Genomic DNA, 21,806 nt, shown 5'->3' on the forward strand with positions numbered 1-21,806 from the left:
CAACTTGACCATGCACGCGCCGGACTCGACCGATTCGGCCGAGCACTTCTTCGTCGTCCATCGCAGGTCGTACGTCGTTCAACACGAAACATCGAGATGCTTGGCTTGCGTTAATATATAGAGAGAGCAATCACTGGCTAGACAAAGCCTTCTTCCTCTTCGTCGTCCGAGACGTGGTCCTCGTCGTGGACGTCGCTGACGCGCTCGCTGCTCATACTGCTGCCGCGACGCAGCAAGAGCATGCTGGTACTGCCCGCGTTCTTTGGCGCTGGGTCGGCGAGGTACATGGGTTGATCCAGCAAGATGCGCTCGACGACAAACGACTGCCGCTCCAGCTGCGACGTGACGCGCAGCGGCAAGTCGGAGAAGAGGACGTTGACCGCAGACCGCAGCAAGAGAAGCACTATCAAGAGGCCGCAAAAGCCGTCCATCGACTGGAGCACGTTCAGCTGGTCGTGCGTGTCCAGAATGTGGCTCGTGTACACGACCAGATACGCGTTGGCGCCAATCGCCAGCGTGAGCACCCACTGCAGCATGACCAGATACCACTGGCGCGCGATCGGGCGCGGCCGCGGGCGGCGCACATACCCCGTCAGCGTCAGCGCCTGGAGCCGCATCTCGACAAAGTGGTGGCCAAAGCCGAGGAGCGGCGCGAGCGGACACGCGACGACAAAGAGGAGCACGTAGCCAAAGTGCAAGACGCGCTGCAGGTGCGCGTGGACCAGCAGCGTGCCATCGAGCTCGCCCTGCGAAAACTGCGCTTCGGTCGACCGCGACGGCGCCGACGGCAGCGCAAATGCAAGCACGCTCGAGGCCACCCGGTACACAATCTGCACGCCGTAGAGGACGTACAAGGCCGTGCGCAGCGTCGGCAACAGGAGCGGGTCGGGCACGAGGGCGAAGAGCGCGCCGAGGCTCCCAAAGCAGTTGAGGATCATGAAGATCGCTGCCTTGAGCACATATGCGTCTTCGTGCGAGAGGTCGGTCCGGTGGTTCTCGTACGTTGTGAGCGCAGCGCAGATCGGGCCAAAGACCGCGTCCATCAAGAGCAGCCAGAGACCTTGAAGGAACGGCACGCTGAGCGTCGGCTGCAGAAGCAGCGCATTCTCGCCGGCGTAAAAGAGGCCGTAGACCCCGCCGGCGTTGACGACGATGACTGCGAGAAGCGCCATCCAGCTCAACGCGAGACGAGCCAGCCGGGCGTTCTTGCGGAAGTACTTCATCTTTTGGCCCGTGACCGGGTTGCGGATAAAGTCGCCAGCGTACGCAGCGCGCACGAGAGGCACTTGCGGCTTGCTCACGCCGTCGTCGGTCGTGAGGCCCCACTGCAGCTCGAGAATCACCTTGGCGCGCGTCCAGTGCTTGATGTACAAGGTCGCCCAGACCACCATGGCGACGCCAAACACCGGCAGACCAACCGCATCGACGAGCGGCGACGCGTCAAACGCTTCCGCGAGCACGAGCGCGATGCCACCGACGGCCGCGACCGCGAGCCACTTGGTTGCGTGCCCGAGGTAGCCAAAGTACATGCCGACGGCCGGGCCAAAGTAATTTTTGATCGCTTCGAGCGGCTGCGCAATGCTCCAGCCGCGCCACGTCGTCTCCAACCGGCGCAGCTCCGGCTCGTCATGGAGCGGGTATGCGGCAACGAGCACGTGCGACGCAAGCAGATCGTCGAGCTGAATGTGCTGGGAGAGGAGACTGTCAAGGAGGACCGCGCGCTGCTGCGGGAAGAACGCCGAGTGCGAATTCGTCGGCGCATAAATGTCTTGCCATTTCGAGAGCCGCAGCGGCGTGTACGGCATGTGCAGATACTGGTACGGCCGGTACTTGAAGCGCTTGGCCAAGAGGTTGTATCGCGGGTCCGGCGTCCCGAGGTAGAACGGTACAATGTCCACGTCGGGCGTCGCAATGATAAAGCGCTCGAGCGCATCGACGAGCGGAAGCACGAGCGACGACGGGTGGCGCGCGCGGAACTCTTGGTACGCCTTGTACGGCGTGCTCGCAGGAATCGCGAGCAGCCACTGGCACTCGTCCAAGAGCACCGTCACGTTCGGGAAGAGCTTGTCCGAGTCAAACTCGGCCACGTAGTCGTGCATGTGGAACCACTTGAGGGGCGAGTCGGCGTTGCGCGCTACGAGCTGCAACGGCGAGACGTCGCAGTGCAAAAGGAGCTGCTCCATGAACCACACGCAGTGCCCGAGGTTGAACTTCCACGCGTGCTGTTGTTGGTAGAGCTCGTTGAGCGGCGCTTGGGCGCGGAGCCACTCGAGTTCGTGGACCATGTGGCGCATGATGCGTTCTTGCGAGATCGTCGCCGATGGCTCGACCGGGGCGTCCAAGTGGCGGACGCTGCGCAAGACGGGCGCCGCGCCACCGAGCCAGCTCTCCATGCGGTAGAGGCAGCTCTCGAGTGCATTGTCGTCGTCGCGAAACTGCTCGCCGTCAATGTCCACATCGAGACGCTCCTTAAATTCGTGCAAAAGCGCTTCGAGCGTCAAGCGCTGGTCGGCGCGGACGTCGCGGTGGTCGAGCGCGGCCAAGAACGACTCGAGCTTCTCCGCCATCATGCTCGTCGTGCCGTGCATCGAGTCGTGTTCGAGGTCGCCGAGGAACGCCGGTTGCGTGAGCATGTTTTGCAGCAGCAACACAAGGTGCACACGCTGCGCTTCGGACCGGAGCCGGTCGACCATATCGACGAGCCGGCCGTGGAGCGAGTCAAACACCCCTTCGTGCGCCTTGTCCTTGAGCACCATCTCGTCGAGGAGCATCGGGAGGCGGATGCGTGCGGCCTCGGCGGCCAGTTGGCCTTCGGTCGCGCGCACTTCGCAAAACACGTGCGACGCCATGTACGTCGACTGCTTCTCGTCCGACGGGTACACCTTGTACTGCAGGCCGGCCGCGTCGAGCTGCGCGAGGACCGCATTCATCGCGAGCGGGTCGCGGCAGCTCGGCCCTTCGGGGTTGGGAAACACGAGCGCATAGTCGAACCGGTGCGACGTGGACGACTTGCTCTTCTCCATGTGCGCGGGCCACCCAAACGCCTTGTAGTAGAGCTTGGCGACGTAGTACGCTTGCCGCTCGCGCTGGAGGCGGACGCGCGACGGGACGTTCTGGTACGCGACCGTGATGAGGAGGCGGAAGCACACAAAGGCCGCGATTAGCGACCACGTGAGCGATGACGCGTCGTTGTCACCACTCGCCGTGCTGTTGACAAGGCGCGGGCCATCGGCGCGGTTGATCTGCACGAGGAGCGCGGCGTTGGTGCAGAGCGCGATCGTGAGCACAACGTGGAGCACGACAAGCCACGGGCCGAGCGTGGCGGCTTCGCGCGGGCGCGGGCGGCGGCTAAAGAAGAGCAACTTGGAGCTGTTGAGGCGCATCTCGAGAAACTGATGCAGCAATGCGAGCACAGGCACGAACGGCGTCACGACAGCGAGCAGCGTCGCAAAAGCAAAGTGCAGCACGAGCGTCAAGTGGTCGCGGGCGCTCTCGTATGCGCCGTAGGCAGCCATCGCAAACTGCTTCTCCATCTCGGGCGACGATGCAAAGCTCGAGGCAGCGTCGCCGGCCTTGGCTTGCACAGCGAGCATACGCGCATTGTAGAGCGACATACCATGGTGCAGCAGAATGAGGAGCCCGTACACGCGGTAGATGAGCCACGGGAGGTCCGCGATGGGAACTGGCGCGAGAAACGCTGCGTACAAGATGGCGGCAAAGGCGTTGACGAGGCCGACGACCACCGACTTGAGGAGGAACGCGAGCTCGTACGTAGCCTCGGTCGAGTGGTTCTCGTAGTCGTTGAGCCGGACGCTAAGGAGGTTGTACACATGACCAAACGCCGCAATTTGCGCGACGATCAAGAGCGCGAGCAGCGTCGTGTTGCCCTGGATCCACGACGACGACGAAGTCGCGTACAAGTCGACGATCGTGCCGCCAACGACCGCCGCGCCGACGACGAGCAGCAGCACCGCGCCCCAGCTGAGCGAGTAGCGCAGGAGGCGCTGGTAGAGCTTGGTCGGGATCTGCGGGAGGAGCACGGTCTTGCGGACGCGGTCAAAGTCCGACATGCCCCACTCCATTGCGAGCACGGCGTTGCGGCGCGACCAGTGCTTGAGGAAGAACGAGCCCCACCCGAGCATGAGCACGCCGTAGATCGGGAGCACGTAGTGCAGCACGGTCCAGTCGGCGTACGGCGCAGGGATCGAGACAGGGTACAGCTGCCAGAGCGTGATCGCGAGGCCGAGCAGCGCCGGCCCGAGAAGCCACGTCGCGTAGTGGCCCGAGTAGGCAAAGTAGAGCGCAATCTTGGGCCCATAGTAGTCGCGGATCTGAACGAGCGGCTGCTTCCACGGCCGCCGGCACCACGAGAGGAGCGACCGCTGCAGCGACGCCTTTTGTGGACGGTTGTGTAGAGGGTAGCACGCGAGAATAACGCCCTGCGTCAAGAGGTTCTCGAGGTCGAGGCCCGCGCCGCCGCCATGCACGTTGGTCAAGATGCTCTCCATGAGCTGCATGCGGTGGATGACCGAGAAGAATTCGCCGTCGTGGGGCGCGTAGATCGACGGCGGCTCATGCTTGGCGTACGGCATGTAGATACAGTCGTACGGCGGGTACCGCGGCCGCTTGAAATGGTCGAGGAACGTCAGTGGCGGGTTCTCGACCGCGAACGGCTCAATGTGATGGCTTGCCAAGCCCGACGTGGCCACCTGCGCGAGCTCGGTCGCGTCGAGCAGCAGCGGTAGGTGCACGCGTGCAGCCTCCTTCTGTAGCCGCTCCGTGTCGGCGCGCAGCTTGCAAAAGATGGCTGACGTCGATGGCACCTCTTCGTAGCTCAAGCCTGCCTGGTGCAAGCGGTGCAGAATGTCTTGCTTCGTCAGCGACCCGATCGCCGGCGGCTCGTGCGGGAAGGCCATCACATAGTCGTAGTCCTCGTCGTCGCAGGTCACGGGCAGCGCTTCATGCGAGCCGTAGCTTGATGGGGGCGTCGGCTCTTCGCTCGGCTCGGGGGGCACGAGCGGCTCGCGCTCCTCCCGCGTCGACGACGACGACGTGCTTGCGGACGTCGGCGATTTCCGCGCTTCCATTGCCGTCAAGTCAGTCACTGACAACACAATCCCACCGATTTCTCTTGGATTCAGTATACTCGGCCCTTCATTCGATCCGGATACGACGGGAAATAGTGTACTCTTGAACGCATCGTGGGACATGCAGCCGCGCCGAGTTCGGCCCCCGTCTTTCGCAGCCCAGGAAGCGCTGCGGCAGATGCGGCGGCCGCGTGCTTTGTCCGGCGTCCGCGGGCTAACGGTGCAGCGATGCACAGGTCGGGCGAGAATTGTAACGAAAATAGTGTAAAGATACCGGGTGATAGGCGGTGTGCAGAGAAGAGAGCAAGCTCTTGCACGTTGGCCGCAAAGATCGGCGCGGGCTCAACTCGTCGAAGAAGCATCTCCCACCGCTGCATGCCGGTGCGCACCCGCGCGTGCGACGCGAGACGACCAGCTGCCTTTGCACGGAAATAGTGTATTTCAGGACATGTCCGAATTGAAGCTACACGACCGAATTTGGCCTCAGTTTGCCTTTTTGACATTGCCCGAAGAAGCGTCCCGATGGCCGACCGCCCGCCGACCGTGCTGCCGCCGCCGCAGCATCTCGGTAGCAAGAGCGACTTTGACGACATTGAAGGTAGCATCCCAGATGTGATCGAAGTCCCATCTCGAATCATAGATCTGATTGAGCGCAACAAGTGTGCGAAAGAGTACTACAAGCTCGAGGACTGCCTCGCCGAGTACGACCGCAACTGGTCCAAGTGCCAAGCCGTCGTCAAGCTCTTGCGCGAGTGCAACGAGACGCGCAACAAGAAGAAGCACTAGTCGCTTATATAGTCGAATTCCCGTCGTCTCTATGGTTGTATGTGGTTTCTAAAACGGCGCTTCGGCCGATGTCCGCGCTTCGGTGCTGCCCATGACGTCGACGTCGTCGTCGCTGCCGTACCAGCCGTCCATCGTGTCGATCTCCATGGCCGTGTCGTTCTCGCGGCCTTCTTCTTCCATTGCGAGTCGCGCGTACTCGGCGCGCGCGTACCGGTCCCAGTCGGTGAGCTCAGGCTCGGCCATTTGCTGCCGCAGAAGAAACGGGTCCCGCTGCTCAAACTCGATAAACTTGCTCAAATTGAAGAGCACGTTGAAGAAGACGCCCGAGAGCCGAATCTTGTCCGGCCGCGTAAAGTCCGTAAAGCGAAAGTCGCCTTCGATAGCCGGGTGCAGCAGGTCCGACCTACGCTCCTCCAAATCAGCTCCAGTGCTTCTAGCCGCCACGTACATTTGGCACATAATGTCTTCAAAGGGCACGACTTCCTGGCCCAAGCACTCCATGCGGTGGATCTGGTGGTCGTAGTACACGCGCATCTCGTCGGCGCGAATGACGTTGTCGCCAATGATGTCGATGAGCTCAAACCAGTAGCGCAAGCTCACGGGGTTGCCCTTGTCTTCTTCCGAGAGCATGAAATCTAGTCATGCAGTCATGAGCCCCATGCAAGTCGAATGCAAGCGGCGCACAAATGAAGTCTTCGTAGCTCAGCTTTTGCTTCTCGTCCGGCGACAGCGTCTGCATGCGCGCAAAGGGCCGGCGACCAAACTCAAAGATGCGGTCGACGATGATGCGCGTGAGCGCGTGCCCGCCGTAGCGCATGAGGTCGTCGCGCGAGAGGAGAAAGTCGTGGTCCGTGTCGAGCTCCCAAAACTTGCAGTACAGAACGTAAAAGTGCTCGTACGAAAAGTACGCGTTGACCTACAAAGCTTGGTAGGTATGGAGCTAGAGACGTCAGGTTACCTTGTTGATATCTTCTTCTTCGTCGACCACGTTGAAGGCCTCGACGAGGTTGGACCGCCGCAGCTTGCGGAGCGTGATCCGGCCGCTGCTGTCCTTGTCGACCATGTAGAAGATGCGCACGGCGACCGTGGCCGCTACCGTAAACGTGAGCAGATTTGCAGATAAATGGCGTGGACGTACCGTATTTTTCTTGAAATTCCGGTGTGCCCGAGAGAAACTCGAGGCCCGGATGGTACTTGAGGAGCTCTAGCTCCATACATGAGAAGCGAGACGCAAGGCAAAGGTACCGTGAAGGAACGGGGCAAAGTCACTGTGTTCAATGTAGTCGTTTTGGGGCTGCTTGACGAGGCGGAAGAAGCGCTCAATGTTGTCAAAGGGCTGGATCTCCTTTGCCCAGTACGTCTGGAACATCTCGAGCGTCAAGAGTCGGCCCGAGAGATCGTCCTCGGGCGCGTCGAGGTTGAGCATGAGCTTGCGGATCCGCTGGAAGAGCGGGAGGTTGAAGAAGCTCGGGAAACCGCAGAGGTCCTTTGTGATCGAGACGAAGCTATCGACGGTGATGCCATCAGGGCCGGCGCCGGCCTGTCGGAAGCGCTCCTCAATATCGCGCTCTTTTCGGTCCAGTCGGTCGCGTGAGTAGGCGCGGCCACGGCCGCGACCGCCCTCCTTGGGGAAGTAGAATCTGGGGATCATGGCCGACATGTCACTCTACAACACTTGTTGCACATGTGCCCATTTGACCCCCGCGCATCGTACCTCGGCGTCTTCGGGCAGCGACAATTGCAGCGGTTCTGGCATGCCCATGTTGATGTCTTCGACCGAGCCGGCCGAGCCTTTTCGCCGGCTCGGCCCCATGGCCGGGCTGTGGTTCGGCGGCCGCTTCGGCGACCGACACGGGTCTGCGGGGTTGCTCGTCACCTGGGCGAGGCCGCCGATGATAGATACATTGGTGTGGGCTGCGGGCACGACGACCTCGCGGCCGCTCTTGACGTCGTCGACGAGGCCACAGATCATGTCCTTGGTCGCCTCCAGCGAGAGCCATTGCCGGAAGAGCTCCTCCATCTTCATGCGGCCGCTGGGGCAGGACTGTACTGCGTGGAGGTCCCCGAGCGAGTCGCGGTGGACCATCGTGTCGACCTCGTACGCTGCCTTCGTCATCATCCTCCTCTCTTCTTCGTCGCCGGATGGAAAAACAATGGCGAGCGGACGCGCTGTTTACTCATGCGGCCCACCGATTGGCCGAAAAGCCCGCTCGTGTCCATCCCACGCGAGTGCATTGGCTATATATCATCAATAATGGCCAATGAGCGCCCGCGATGAAGGATGGTCGAGAGACAGTTGCCCCACCTACGCTCGAATTTTGACCAATCAAATACAAGGCTGCTCCCCACGTTTCTGGCGCGCCACGCACACTTGCACTTTGTATGCGACGCATGGCTGTGCCAGCGACGCGGAGCCCGCACCTCGTCTCTCGTGGACCTTTGGCGCACGTCTCTCGCACCCAGGTCGCTATACTGAAGCGTAGTTGATATCGGTTGCCTTCAACCAACGTGCGCATCCCTCGCCCGAGAGAAAGGCCAGAACCGATGATTTCGGTTTCCTCTGACAAAATGGACAGATCATGTCCACATTTTGTCGCTCGACTAGACCGTCGTCCTCATCGACTCCAGTTAGCCCTACTAGACACTCATTCATTGCCAGGAAGGGTATCACCCATCATGGGATAGGTCCCGCGTCGTCGACACGCAAGGAGCGTCATCAGCTGTGTCATCCATCATCTTCTAGAACAGGTCATGGATGTTCCCTCGTTGCGGCTCTAAGAATTCTTCGTTTTCGGTTCTACGAAACCGACATGGTACGTCGTTGCGCACTTCTGGGCTACATACTAGGTGTGGTGTTCAATAGCTCTGGGTGCAAGGACGCGCTCCGGAGCGTACTAGAGAAGTCAACCACCGAATGTGCAACCAGGACAGTCAAATTGATGGTCTTAAAGGACGCGGTGAACGAGATAGAACTTGACATTGCACTGGGGACTTGCGTTGGACGTTGCACAACACACATACGGGGAGGCTATTTACTGCGCACACTGGACAGCGTCGCCGTAGAGCTCCTTGAGCTTGGTGTTGGCGTACTCCAAGCCCGGGCCCGTCACGATCTCCTTGAACTTGGCTTCAATCGACGGCGTCAGGTCCTTCGTGATCGTCTGCCCGAGCGCCTTGACCGTCACGATGATCGGTGTGATCGTCGCCGTTGTGAACTGCACGTTGCGCAGGAATGGAAACGATTCGCTGCAGCCAATCGACGCGACGAGCGTCACGGTCTTCTCCGTGCCGCAGCACGTCTTGGTGTCGTCGGCGATGTTGGAGCAGAGCGACCCGAGGCAGCCGTCAATGCGGAGGCTTGCGGGGAGCGCCGGGAACGTCGCCTTCAAGCGCAGACTCAGCGTGCCGTTGGCCGACGCCGTGAGGTCGACTTGTTCAAAGCGGATGACGTTGAGGCCCGAGATCCAACGCGCGAGCGCCTTGTAGTTGGAGCCCTTCTCGTTGTAGAGGTAACCCATCTCCTTGCATGGCTTGGGCGGGTTCTTCTCGTTGCACTTGCCCGCGGACGCCGGGACGTTGTCCTTGACGAGCTGCGCGAGGTTGGGCTTGTTTTCTTGGAGTGCCGCAAGGATGACTTGCGGGAGGTTGACCGCGGTCGAGAGCTCGTCCGTTGCCGACAGCTGGGTGGCCGACGACGACGCCGACGACGACGGCGAGGCCACGAACACGACAGCACCAACGACGGCACCAACGACCACGAGCGAGGCCAGGAGCAGCCAGCCGCGACGGCGAGTCGAGTGGCGAGCGGAGGGCGCGTCCGTGATGAGCGCTTCGTCGTTCGTGGGCGTGTGCACGGAGGCAGCAGGGTTGAATGTCGTCATACTGGCTTGGTGGTCAATGCGAGAATGAGCTCACGTAGCCGCGTCGAGGCCAATGCCGGCGTCTGAGTTGGCTACGCTCGAAGATACGAAGACAAGCGCAGGCTGGCTACCCACGTTCACGTCAACAACCAGCGCCATCGTCTTAGCAGAACGTCAAGATTCAATGGTCGCCTGTCGACAAGGCGCCTCAACGACCAGCTCGGTGAATCTGAAAACGCCTACACACCCGACTGCTGTGAGAGACGTCCTAGAACACCCGTCCTTGCCCTTGTATTACGCTGTATGCAGGCACGCCCGCCACGTGAAGACGTGTATGCGATCGTGCATGCCGACAGGCGATTGAAATCTCAGATTCTCGTCGTCTGGTCCTCGGTTCTGCAGTGTGGTTCCCACCTAACGTTAGATCCACACCGAATGCACCAATCTGATTCGACTAGATTCAAAGTCGTTGCGCGTACACCCATGACCTTTCTGCCGCCTGCGTGGGATCGCCATGTGACCCAAGGGGTAGGGCCGTCCTTCGCATGTGCAGCTGCAGCACCGTGGTCAGCGCCAGGTACCTTCCACAACACCTCGTCGATGGAGGAGCCAGCCAAATATTGTCTTTACTCGATACGATCTGATAGTGTTCAACGACGTGAGCACCTAGGGGCCCACCAACAAGTTCTTACTCGACGCTAGAAGGTAGGCCTATTACGGCACCACGCACATGCTCTCGGAATGCGACGCGTCGAGATTCTGCTACCTTGCAGTAGCTTGCGCGATGCGACTCAGATGCATCAGCAGCGATTGTTCCAGCGCTCGCTCTCAGCAAGCCGATGCGTGCTTGTCCCTGCGTCTGTCAACACCGTCGTCTGTCTGCTCTCGAATTCCCAGCTCGCAGTTGCCAAGGCTTATCAATCTGTGTTGAAGACAGGCGTGCAGTATCCGCCTACACTCGTCGGCGAAGGTAGCGCGTCGGGACGTTCTTGCCTTCCAACTCGTGCTGGATCCACGCATAGTAGCGCTCAAAGGTCACGCCCGCTTCAATCGCCTTCTCGTACAAGACCTACGTCCGTCGATGAGCCACGCCATAGAGTATGCTGTCGACACTACTTCGTTGCTGATGTTGCAGCGGTCGTTTTCCAAGCCCGCGCCGTTCATCTTGATGGCGGCAGCCGTGAGCACGAAAAACTTGTGGCAAAATGAGCTCCACCTCAACCACGATGCACAAACCTCTTTGAGAATGTCGTCGACAAGGTCGTCGTCCTTGGCTTTCACGGTCGTTGGTGGCGGCAAGGTCGTCGCCAGTCGCTGCTTGAGGTGCTGCACCTCAAGCGACAACGAAGCCACCTAGCAGATCGTCAGAAAGCTCGTTTCTTGGCGCTTTGCTTGCCTTTTGCGTCTGCGCGGCTTCGCGCTGCATGAGCAGTGGGCATGTGGCGCACGACATTGGGGCTGCAGGGATGGGTAGCTTGGCAGGCGACTGTTTGGCCCGCACAAACTCCTTCTCGAGCTCAATGGAGAGCTCGTGGAAGAGCGACCCGCGCTTGAGGATCTCTGCCCGGCGTCGCTCGAGCGCCGATTCTTGGTGCAGCATCGTGCTCAAGTCGAACTCGCTCGGCTGTCGGCTGTGCGCGCCGCTCAGTTGTCGCGTATAGCCACGCGGCGACGACAGCTCGCTTGGCTGGCGCGAGTGCTTTGGCGTTGGGACTGTTGCAATGGTGTCGACGAGCTCCTACGCGCTCGTGTCACGGGCTTGAATAGACAATGTGTCCAACTTCGTTTTTTAGTAGCAGATCGTGCGCCACTCGCTTCTCCTGCTCGAGCTGCTCGGTGAGCGCGGCGAGGTCGTCGCGCAACGCGTGCACCTGCGCCGCCGCCGACTCGGCGTCGTCTCGTGTTGTCTCGAACTGCTCCGTCTACGGGACGAGCAAGACGTCGAGATACTGCATGTAAGCGTGCATACGAGAAGCCGCAACTCGGAGAGAGACTGCGCATGGTTGACTTGAAGCGCTTTGAACTTTGGCTGCACCTCCAGGAGCGCTTCGACTGCCATTGCGTGGGCTTCCTCCAGCTGACGCACGCGCTGAGTTTGCTCGTGGTTGATGTCAAGCAGCTATATGCAAGGTGACGTGCTCCTCGGACAAGAAACAGTGATCCTACGTCGTCGCAGTGCCGCTGAAGTGCTGTGTTTTCGGCGTGAAGCTGCTTGGTCTCGGCCACAAGGGCGATATTGCGCTCGCGAAGCCCCGCAATTTCGGTGAGCAAGTCGTCTTGCGCGCGTCGCAGGAAGCGAGCGTCGTCCTTGGCCGACGCCAACTCGTCGCGAAGGGTCTTGGCCACACATCTATGGCAGCTTTATGCGTCCATCTTGATTCAAATCGTGATATGTGAACCTTGCAGTAGCGCCGTCGGCGTCTGCCGCGCTCTGGTCGTGTAGGACCTTGGCATGCTGGAGGTCCAGGACGCGGTACTTGGCCGAAAGTTCGGCGACTTTGGCGCTCAGGCTCTAGTGCGAAGGTACAAAATACAAGTTTCGAAGAGGGGAGTACCTTGACATGGGCCTCGGCATCTTCGCAGCGCTGCGTGAGCTACGTAGGTGTAAAGCACGCACATACGGCGTACGAAGACGCACACTGCCGACGCGATCTTCCATCTCGTAGTCGAGTTGCTGGTTCTGACGCAAGAGGGATTGGCCAATGCGCGCGGCCAGCTGCGTTTCTTCTTGGGACTCTTCGAGCGCCTTGGTCTGCTTCTCCAGCACGCTCTGCAGGCGTTGCACCTACCCGTCTAGACCGTCGCACGAGCAGCACCACCGGAAGCGCACCTCGTGCTCCTTCTGCAGTTTCTGGCGCTCGTGGGCGCCGCCAACGACGATCGAATGGCCGCGCCGATGGCCCGCGACAAGCTTTCCGCGAAGGATTTCGAGAGAATCGTCTCCGTCCATTTGGGTAAAAGGTTCAATGAGCAGTGTCCGCTCGGTGGCTATCTTTAGTCGCTACCGTATTTCTTCGACCGGTGCGCCACGGGCGTCGGTTGAAGCGGCAGCGGAGTCGAGAAGAGAGCTCTTGGCCCACGGTGGCTTGTTGCCGCCGGTTGGGGCGCGATCCATTCTGCACCGATACCCAAGCAAACCGACCTCGTCACATTCGGCGACCATGACGTGGCATGCTGTCAGAGCAGCTGGCCAAAAGATCCGCCGCATGGTTTGAACAGCAGTACTTGCAAATCGAAGGTCTCGTAGAAGGTGCGGATACATCCCAAAGCCTGCGTGGGCACAGGATAGCGCTCGCATGGAGGCGCGCCACGCGTCACTCGAGTTGGCAAGGATAAAACCTCTGAAAACGCATACGCATAATATCCGCAGGTGGCGAGATTGCAGTTGGGGCAATGCACCTGACGTCGTTCGTCTGCCCCATTTCGCGCGACGTCATGCGCGACCCCGTGCTGGCGGTCGACGGCCACTCGTACGAGCGCAGCGAGATAACTCGCTGGTTCCAGCAGCGGCTGACGAGCCCGGTCACCAACCAGCGCGTGGCGTCCGCCGCCGTCGTGCCCAACCACACGCTCAAGCAAGCCATCCAGGAAGCCCGCTCGCAAAGCGGCACAACGCGCCAAGCGAGCACTAGCCTTCCGCGGTCGTCCACCCGCCACGAAGCGCTGCCGGAAGACGGCTACTTTGTCTACCAGCTTCTCGAGCCGATCCACTTGTGCTTGCAGCCGCGCATTCCAGCGTACACGGAGCGCGCGATGCTGCCGACCGGCGCGCCTCAAATCTTGCCGCCGGGGCAGCTGGTCATCGCCAACCGGCGCGAATATGGCGAAGACAACATAGTCTTTTTGCGGCTGCAAGGCTTTGGCAGCGGCGAACCGCGGTACATTTACGAGGCGCGCCATGGCGTGGTCATGGCCACACGCCTCGACGCCGTGCGCGGCGTCAGGGTGTACAAGGTGCTGCAGCCGACGCGCGTCTCGGCGCAGCCGGCTGCGAGTACCGTTGGCGACGTTCTCGCAGCCGGCACGGTCGTTTCGACCGACCTCGTCGTCACTCCAGCGAGCGGGCAGGCGTTTGCTCGGCTCGAGCGCACAACCAAGTGGGTGCGTCTGGCGCAGCTGCGGCAGCTTCCACTGACCACGGGTCGGTACATCTTCAAACTTGAAGAAACGACAAAGGTGTCGACAAATGCCTTGGCGCGCGTGGGCGGGATCGTCGAGACAATGACAGCGCGTGCGGTTCTCGCCTGCGAGAGCTACGCCATCGACGACGCTCGCAACATGGTGCATGTGCATGTGGCGAAAGGCTGGCTCACGGTGCCACAAAGCGACCTGTACACCTCCCGACCCCCGCGGCTCGCGACCGAGCCCGCCGGTCAGAAAGCACTGGTGCTACTGCAAGGTGAGTACTACCTCCTCGTGCTCAACGAAGCCCAGTGGGACGGTTCGTACGCGCAGCGCATTCTACGCCACCTGCCGGATGACATGGACCGCCAGATCGACAACTGCATCACAAAAGGCCGGCACGTGACGCACGCGGCGCTCGGCCCGAACGGCGAGTGGTACGTGAGCGGCGCCAAGCCCGACGGTAGCGGCGCGCACTGCTGGTCCAAGCACACCTCAGCGTTCTTCCAGTCGCAAATGGCCCCGAACGCGACGGTGGCGTTTGGAAGCGACGGCGCCTTTCTCATGGCCTTCCCCAGCGGCACCGCCGCCTCGGAGAAGGTGCCCGACGCCTATCACGACCGGCTCTGCAGTGGGCACCGCCTGATTTCGCTCGGGTTCCGTCCGCACAGATACAGCGTCGACGGTATCTTTGTCCTCGACAGCGCCGGGCTCATGTACCGATCGACGCCCGACTGGCTCCTCGAGGCGTATGAGCGTGGCGCGGTGCGCGGCTCTGGCAAGATCTGCGGCGGTACGTGTCCCCTCTGCTGCATTCTCTTTATGACGGGATGATGCTAGTGGTGCTGGCCGAAGACAACTGGGTCCTTCTGCGCGAGCACAGTTTCGAGTCGGACGCGCCCAGCGCCGTGGAGAAGGCGCTGCGTGCGTTCTACGACCGCCATCGCAACATGCAAGCCGCCCGAGCGCGGCTCCTGAGCTACTATGACCGGGTTGCGCGAGGCGCCGACCACGTGCGCATCGGACCCGTGTCGGCGCCGGCCGAGCCGAGCGACGACGAGTCGAACCGATCGTCCGACGACCGGTCCGACCCTCCGTCTTCGTTCAATGAGCCGTCGCGTAGCTCGTCGCCGCGCCCTAGCCGCCGTCGGCGTCTGTACTAAGAACGAATGTTGCCGGCTTCTCGAGGCTGTCGATGGTCGCAAGCGTTGGCGCCTGGACGCGGTCGGTTCGAGCATCCTTGACAGAGGACCGTAGTCTTACGCATAGCTGCAGCACCGACTGGAGCCTAGAAGCCGTGCATCGTTGATGTAAGCACACCACCAACCAGGTTGGCTCTTGCCCACGTCGTGCGACGACATCTGCAGGCCTCGGGACGCGACCGAGCGCTACCACGTGTACAGTACGTGACGAAGAAACACTTGGTGCAGCATCCTTCAACTTCCATCAGCGTACTGCAGGCCTAACAGCATGGAGCTCTGCGAAACGTTGCTCGTACGAGCCAGTGGACGTCGGCGAAGCCGAGGTACTAGTACAACGACGCCATGTGCCACCGCCGTAGTATTCGCAAACGACGAGCTGGCTTGCATTGGGTGCACAGCCCCGTCCTCGCATCGGCCTCAACACGACGCAATGGACAGCCGACGCCGTGGCTGCCTCTGCAATGCAGGACGCGGTCACCAAGCAGCAATGTACCAAGTGCAAACTCGTTGCGATCCTCTGCCAAGCGAGAAAGCCGATCACCCTGCGCTGCGTCGAGGGAGCGGCCGTGGTGCGGAGTGGGCTGGGCGAAGTTGATTTACACGCTCATCGCCTACCATAGAGTCCAAGCGGCGCCTGCGGTGGTCGTCGGTTCTTGTACCGGGTAGCAAAGAGCGGCCGAGGAGCTGGTCGGGCGTGTCGCACATCGCAGTGACATGGACGAGCCCGCACCCCTCGGCCATAGCCACGCAGGTGTATGCATCGCTCCATGGCCTCGCGCCGCCTGTCGGTCCATGCTCGCGCTGCGTCTACCGACGTCGTTGTCGTCGCAGGCGGTGGCGGCCACCGATGGGTGGTGTCCAGCGCCACGTTGGTGCTCCTGGGACGCCGAAGGACGATATATCCGGATACCATGCCTGAGTGGCGTCCGGATACGAGGCGAGGCCACTCGTCGACTGTCACAACCCGCTCTCTGCTTGCGCCATGGAGTCGACGCCGCTGGTCGGGGACGTCGCCAAGCCGCCGGCGCCGCGGCCGAAGCTCTCCAAGTACTCGTCCGTGCCCAACATGGCCAAGCCGAGCCTCGTTACCCGCGCGGCCACGTCCGACATTCCCGAGTTCAAGCGCTTCCTCTCGGCGCCCATTAGCGAGGACAGCGAGTACGGGCCGCCGTCGTCCATCGACGACTCGATGCTGCACGAGCACACGATGAAGAGCCTCCCGCGCAACGAGTCGAGCCAAGGCGGTGTGAACGGCGCCAGCACCACGTACGACGCGGCGGCGCCCGAGATGCGGTCGCTGCCGCCATCATACCGCAGCCAGTCGCCCGAGTGGGACTACGTCATTGTGTTTCCCAACCCCGAGCTGCGCATGCCCCTCAACGGCGAGACGCCACCGAGTCCCGCGAGCGGGAGCGCGCGCGCCGGCGTCATGAGCATGAGCGACGTGCTCACCAAGCTGCGCCAGGCCGGCCTCGACACGCAGCTCTCCAAGTCGACGCCGCCGCCCGCTTCGACAGCCGCAACGACCAAGTACGTGCCGCCCTACGTGTACTGCAAGATCCGCGCGACGCTCGACCGCCTCAAGGCCGAGGCGGCTCGCGTGCACATGGCGCTGCCGCTCGTCGAGAACCAGCTCGAGCGCATGGCCAAGCAGGGCGAAGTGCGCTTCCACATCGAGAGCCCGGAAGACCGCATCGCCGAGATGCAGCGCGAGGGCTTCGAGCCGCTGCCTGCCGAGAGCAAGCGGTCGAGTTCGCGCCGGACGTTCAAGAAGGTGCGGTACGAGCCCGGGCAGGACGTCGACGTGTTCGACCTCTTTGACGCAGGCGAGCTCGAGGACTTGGCGGCCGAAGAGACGGGCGAAGCGCGCAACCCGTCGCACAACAATGGCAACTCGTGGGTCGACCGCATGACGCTGCTTCTGCGCAAGTTCAAGTACAAGCCGTATCAGTTCATTCATATGCACTACCACCCGCAGGACAACATCCAGTGTCTCTACGGCTCACCGCTCTTCCCGACCACGAAGCGCATCCGGCTCCTCGAAAGCATCATGACGAGCCCGCTCGGCGCCGGCTTGGACCTCGAGCTGCTGCTCAAGACCAAGTCGATCGCCGCCGCGTACCCGCTCCATGAAGACGACGCGCGCCGTGAGATCCGCGACATGTGGAACTCGTCGCTCTGGCTCACGCACCAGCCGATTGAGATGACGCGCGAGTACTTTGGATGCCAAGTCGCTCTCTTCCTCGCGTACGTGGCGCACATGACCCGCTGGCTCCTTCTGCCGTCCGTCTTTGGGCTCTGCTTCCTCTTCATGGGCAAGACGCCGCTGGTCCCGCTCTTTGGCCTCTTCATGGTGTGCTGGTCGACGCTCTTTCTCAAAATGTGGAAGCGCAAGCTTGCCGTGCTCGGCATGAAGTGGGGCATGGCCGACTACCACGCGCCCGAGCACGACAAGCCGTCGTTCGACGACGAGCGCAACTGGCACGTTCCAAAGGGGTCGACGTCGTCGCTCATCTTCCGCCGCGTGTTCTCCATGTGCGTGCTCTTGGTGCTCGTTGCGTGCGTCATGGCAAGCGTCGGCGGGCTCTTCTACCTCCGGTACCAGGCCGAGCTAGCGCCGGCCACCGCCGCGTGGCACGTCTCGGGCAACTACACGCTTGAGATTGCGTTCCGCGGCGAGCTCCACCTCGTCGCGCTCCTCAACGTCGTCTCGATCTACCTCTGGACATATGTCTTCAACAAGCTGCACATGACGCTCAACGACTACGAGGTCTACCACGCCGAGGCGACCGCGCAGCAAGCGTACATTCTCAAGGCCATGTTCTTCCACTTTGTCAACCACTTTGCCGGGCCGGTGTACGTCGCCTTTGTCAAGACGCACGTCGAAGGCGTCCGCATGCAGTACGCGGGACCGGACATTGAGGCTGTCGCGGAGCTCAAGACGTACATGCTGTACCTCTACGGCGCGCAGCTCGTGGTCCACAACGTTTGGATCGTGCTCCTTCCGTACGGCCGGCACCTCTTTTGCAAGACAAAGAAGCGCTGGCAAGCCCGCCGCCATTTGAACTCGCTCTTCAACGGCTCGAGTGTCAACGACGACCTTGAGGCACTCCCGATTTCCGGCTCGGTGAGCCTCCCGACCAAGCGGCTGCCGGTCGAAGTCCAGTTCCAGCTGCGCGATTATGGCTGGAAGGGTCTCTTCAACGACTACTTTCACATGGTTGTGCAATTTGGCTATGCAACGCTCTTTGTCGTCTCGTGCCCGTACCTCCCGCTCATGGCGTGCGTCCACAACATCGTCGCGATCCGCGCGCACGGCGTGCACCTCACGACGCTCTTCCGGCGGCCGAGCCCGCGCTCGGCGCAGCAGATTCGGCTTTGGACCTTCTTCCTCGAGCTGCTGTGTACGCTTGCGATTGGTACGAATGCTTGGGCGATCGTCGCCAAGGCCAAGCTCGCGCAAGCGGCGCTCGACACGTTCCACCAGCCGGAAATGTACTTTGTGCAAGCGCGCTGGATCTGCATCGGGCTCCTCTTCCTCGGTCTCTACGCGCTCTCGTCCATCTTTGGCTTTTGCATCAACGACATTCCGTCGCGCGTGCGCGTCCAGCTCGAGCGCCAAGAGTACTACGTCTCCAAGGTCCTTCATTTGGGGTACCGCTGGGACAAGGCGATGCACGCCATCATCTTCAGTGGCAGTCAAGAAGATCTCGAAGAGCAGGACGGGTACGGCTGGGACTATGCGATCGTGTTCCCCAACCCCGAGGTGCGCCGCCCGCCCAAGCTCCACCCGCTCACGGGCAAGATCGAGTCGACGCTCTCGATGCGCGACATGCTGCTCAAGCTTCATAAAGCCGGGCTCCAAGTGCAGTTCTTCGACTCGGCCGCGATCGTGAGCTCGTACATCCCGTCCATGGTGCTCTGCAAGGTCCGCGCGAGCCGGCAGCGCCTCGAGATCGAAGCCGACCGCATCAAGATGCCGATGCTGCTCAATGCGCACGAGATGGAAGCGCAGGCCCGCGCCGGCGTCGTGCGCACAGTCTGGGGCCGCCTCGCCAAGCACATTTCGGGTTTGGAGGCCGAGATCGACACGATCCACGTCGGGAAGCTCCTCGCCGAGATGCTCTCGCTCAAGAAACTCGCGACGCGCAAGCATGCGGACGTGGCGCGGCCGATCGAGTCGTGGTCGCAGCTGCTGCTCGAGCTCAACATCGTCGTGGGTGCGATGGCTAATATGGACAAGGCGATCAAGGTCGGGTTCCAGCACTTCAAGATTGAAAACACGCAGTTCACCAAGCGCCAGGCCGCGACCGAGACGCTCGAAGGACACAAGGAGGCGCTCGAGGCGCTCGTGCATCTCTCGATGGACCCGAACATGGAGGGGGTCCTCCAGGACGTGCCGTACGTGCTGCACAACATGTCGGTGACATTGACGCAAGCCGCACGGGAGCTCGGCATCCAGCTCACGCTCCTTCCGATCATCACCAAGCCCAAGTGGAACATGGACAAGGCCGAGCGCGCCGAGACCGAGGCCGTCGAGAAGGAGCTCCGTACGACCATGACGCACCTCACCACCGTCTACGGCGAGCTGCAGCCGCTTTTGGCCGAGATGGAGCACCTGTTGCAGCTGAGCTTGCCGCTGCCTGAGCTCTCGAGTCTCAGCGACCACCTCCGGTACGGCAAGGAGCTGCCGTACACCAACCCGAGCGTGTGGCTCAACTCCGAGCTCGCCATCTTCCTCGCGACGATCCAAGACATTGCTGCCGACGCCAACGAGCTCCGCGCCGAGATGACGCCGCTCGCGACGACGCCGGACGCGCTGCTGCCAATGCCGACGCTCATCACTGGGCTTTTGGAGGCGACGATTGCGAATCCGCTCATCGACATCCAGCCCTTCCACGTCGAGAACCCCAACCCGGCGTTCCGGAGCCTCGCCAAGCGCTTCCGGTACGCGCCGTACGAGTACATGCACATGTCGTACCAGGCAAAGGACGAGCTGCAGCACTGGTACATGCAGTACCCGGCAATAACCTCTGCGAGCGCGCCGCCGCAGCTCTTTAGCAGCACGCAGCGCATCACGCTGCTCGAGAGCATCATCACCGACTCGGAAACCGGCGCGGGGCTCAACTTGGAGCGGCTTGTGCTCTCGGGGGCGATCAAGGGCCACTTTCCGCTGCACGACGAGCACGCCAAGCGCGAGCTGTGGGCGCGCTGGAAGTGGTCGCTACTGCAGCCGATCGGCGACATTCGGTCGTACTTTGGCGTCAAGATCGCACTCTATTTTGCGTACCTCGGGCACTACACGACGTGGCTGACGCTGTCGTCCGTCGCGGGCTTGAGCGTCGTCGTCGTGCAGGCCGTGCACAGCCACTACAACATCTCCAAGTCGGAGCTCGATTGGGTCAAGATCTACTCGGTGCCTGTCTACGGCACGTTCATCATCGTTTGGGCGACGCTCTTTCTCAAAAACTGGGTCCGGAAGCAGTCGGTGTTTGCGCTGCAGTGGGGCATGTCCGAGTACCACGAAGAAGAGCAACTGCGGCCGCAGTTTCAAGGCGACTTGATGCGCGATCCGGTCACGGGCGCGCGCATGCGCTACTTCAACGACGGCCAGCGCCGCCTCCGGCTCCTCTACTCGTGGTTCATCCTCGCGATCCTCATTTGCGTCGTCCTTGTGTGCGTCGCCATCATCTTTTGGCTGCGCATGCATTTGCACAACAACCCGTTCTTCCAGTTTGGCTCTGTCAACATTGGCACCGAGGTCGCGGCGATGGCCAACGTCGTCCAGATCTTCATGCTCTCGCAGCTCTACAACAACGTGAGTGGGAGTCTGAACGAGTACGAGAACCACCGAACCGACACGGCGTACGAAAATCACTTTATCGGCAAGGCCATCGTCTTCCAGTTTGTCAACAACTTTGCGCTCCTCTTCTACGTGGCGTTTCTCAAGGAGAACTTCGAGGGCTGTCAAGAAAACGACTGCATGGGTGAGCTCAAGATCTCGCTGGTGTACGTCTACGGCTCGCAGCTCGTCATGGGCAACTGCCAAGAGCTCCTCGTCCCGCTCTTCTGGGCCCGTGTCGAGAAGGTCCAGCACGAGTGGGTCTCCAAGCAAGACACGGACGAGCCGGAAATCTCGGTCGTCGAGACGCAGTTCTTCATGCCGACGTACGGCTGGCGTGGCACGTTCGACGACTACCTCGAGATGATCATCCAGTTTGGCTACTCGACCTTCTTCGTCATCGCGTGCCCGTTTGCACCCATCATGTCGTGCTTCAACAACTTTTTTGAGATTCGCATCGACGCGAGCAAGCTCAGCCGCTTTGCGCGCCGCCCGCGGCCCAGCGGCGCGTCGACGATTGGCCAGTGGGTGCACGTGCTCGAGGTGTTTGTGTCGATCGCGATCGTCACCAACGCGTGGGTCATCGTCTCGACGTCCGACCTCACCGACCTCGTGCTCCAGACGTTCCCGTCGCTTCAGAAAAGTCTCAGCACGCTCGGCGTCTTCTTTGGCGTCGCGGGCGGCCTCTTCTCGCTGCGGTATGCGATCAACAGCAGCATCGACGACATGCCACGTCATGTGCGCGCGCAGCTCCGGCGCCAGAAATTTGTCGTCGGCCAAGTCCTCTCGACGCACGAAGAAGTGAGCGCCCGCCGCAAGTCGATCCAGCGCGCAACAACGACAGCTGTCCCCTCCAAGGGCGTCGCCACGTCCACCGCGGCCTAGTGTATAAGCGCAATAAGAAACC

The 21,806-nt window shown here is 61.5% G+C and overlaps 7 protein-coding genes across 7 annotated transcripts; 3 read left to right on the plus strand and 4 right to left on the minus strand.

Moving 5' to 3' along the window:
- Nucleotides 1-137: 137 nt before the first annotated feature.
- Nucleotides 138-5,087, minus strand: SDRG_13908 (hypothetical protein; the record flags this gene model as incomplete). Its single annotated transcript, XM_008620009.1, has 1 exon — nt 138-5,087. The coding sequence occupies one exon, from the start codon at nt 5,085-5,087 to the stop codon at nt 138-140; it is 4,950 nt and encodes a 1,649-aa protein (XP_008618231.1).
- A 522-nt stretch (nt 5,088-5,609) lies between these two features.
- SDRG_13909 (hypothetical protein) lies at nt 5,610-5,873 on the plus strand (the record flags this gene model as incomplete). Its single annotated transcript, XM_008620010.1, has 2 exons — nt 5,610-5,685; nt 5,728-5,873. The coding sequence occupies 2 exons, from the start codon at nt 5,610-5,612 to the stop codon at nt 5,871-5,873; spliced, it is 222 nt and encodes a 73-aa protein (XP_008618232.1).
- A 48-nt stretch (nt 5,874-5,921) lies between these two features.
- On the minus strand, nt 5,922-7,992 carry SDRG_13910 (hypothetical protein; the record flags this gene model as incomplete). The annotated part of the gene is made up of 7 exons (XM_008620011.1): nt 5,922-6,276; nt 6,322-6,508; nt 6,558-6,789; nt 6,832-6,965; nt 7,012-7,077; nt 7,119-7,539; nt 7,588-7,992. 7 exons carry the CDS (start codon nt 7,990-7,992, stop codon nt 5,922-5,924), a joined length of 1,800 nt encoding a protein of 599 aa, XP_008618233.1.
- Nucleotides 7,993-8,788: 796 nt separating this feature from the next.
- On the minus strand, nt 8,789-9,809 carry SDRG_13911 (hypothetical protein). The gene has a single exon (XM_008620012.1). It carries the CDS (start codon nt 9,752-9,754, stop codon nt 8,906-8,908), a length of 849 nt encoding a protein of 282 aa, XP_008618234.1. The 5' UTR covers nt 9,755-9,809; the 3' UTR covers nt 8,789-8,905.
- An 804-nt stretch (nt 9,810-10,613) lies between these two features.
- On the minus strand, nt 10,614-12,809 carry SDRG_13912 (hypothetical protein). The gene is made up of 11 exons (XM_008620013.1): nt 12,564-12,809; nt 12,372-12,518; nt 12,289-12,327; nt 12,133-12,245; nt 11,900-12,083; nt 11,703-11,852; nt 11,515-11,655; nt 11,130-11,471; nt 10,970-11,086; nt 10,850-10,927; nt 10,614-10,802 (listed from the first exon to the last, which is right to left on the minus strand). Exons 1-11 carry the CDS (start codon nt 12,681-12,683, stop codon nt 10,686-10,688), a joined length of 1,548 nt encoding a protein of 515 aa, XP_008618235.1. The 5' UTR covers nt 12,684-12,809; the 3' UTR covers nt 10,614-10,685.
- Nucleotides 12,810-13,098: 289 nt separating this feature from the next.
- On the plus strand, nt 13,099-15,327 carry SDRG_13913 (hypothetical protein). Its single transcript, XM_008620014.1, has 2 exons — nt 13,099-14,648; nt 14,696-15,327. Exons 1-2 carry the CDS (start codon nt 13,127-13,129, stop codon nt 15,016-15,018), a joined length of 1,845 nt encoding a protein of 614 aa, XP_008618236.1. The 5' UTR covers nt 13,099-13,126; the 3' UTR covers nt 15,019-15,327.
- A 480-nt stretch (nt 15,328-15,807) lies between these two features.
- Nucleotides 15,808-21,806, plus strand: SDRG_13914 (hypothetical protein). The gene has a single exon (XM_008620015.1). It carries the CDS (start codon nt 16,040-16,042, stop codon nt 21,782-21,784), a length of 5,745 nt encoding a protein of 1,914 aa, XP_008618237.1. The 5' UTR covers nt 15,808-16,039; the 3' UTR covers nt 21,785-21,806.

Source organism: Saprolegnia diclina, assembly GCF_000281045.1.
Source record: "Saprolegnia diclina VS20 unplaced genomic scaffold supercont1.64, whole genome shotgun sequence".
Taxonomy (NCBI): domain Eukaryota; phylum Oomycota; class Saprolegniomycetes; order Saprolegniales; family Saprolegniaceae; genus Saprolegnia; species Saprolegnia diclina.

Coding starts and splice junctions, on each gene's coding strand:
- SDRG_13913 (XM_008620014.1), top strand. CDS start 13,127: ATGCACCTGACGTCGTTCGTCTGCCCCATTTCGCGCGACGTCATGCGC. Junction 14,649..14,695: donor CTCTGGCAAGATCTGCGGCG/GTACGTGTCCCC, acceptor GGATGATGCTAG/TGGTGCTGGCCGAAGACAAC.
- SDRG_13912 (XM_008620013.1), bottom strand. CDS start 12,683: ATGGACGGAGACGATTCTCTCGAAATCCTTCGCGGAAAGCTTGTCGCG. Junction 11,853..11,899: donor TTCAGCGGCACTGCGACGAC/GTAGGATCACTG, acceptor CCTTGCATATAG/CTGCTTGACATCAACCACGA. Junction 11,656..11,702: donor TCTCCGAGTTGCGGCTTCTC/GTATGCACGCTT, acceptor CTCGTCCCGTAG/ACGGAGCAGTTCGAGACAAC.
- SDRG_13911 (XM_008620012.1), bottom strand. CDS start 9,754: ATGACGACATTCAACCCTGCTGCCTCCGTGCACACGCCCACGAACGAC.
- SDRG_13914 (XM_008620015.1), top strand. CDS start 16,040: ATGGAGTCGACGCCGCTGGTCGGGGACGTCGCCAAGCCGCCGGCGCCG.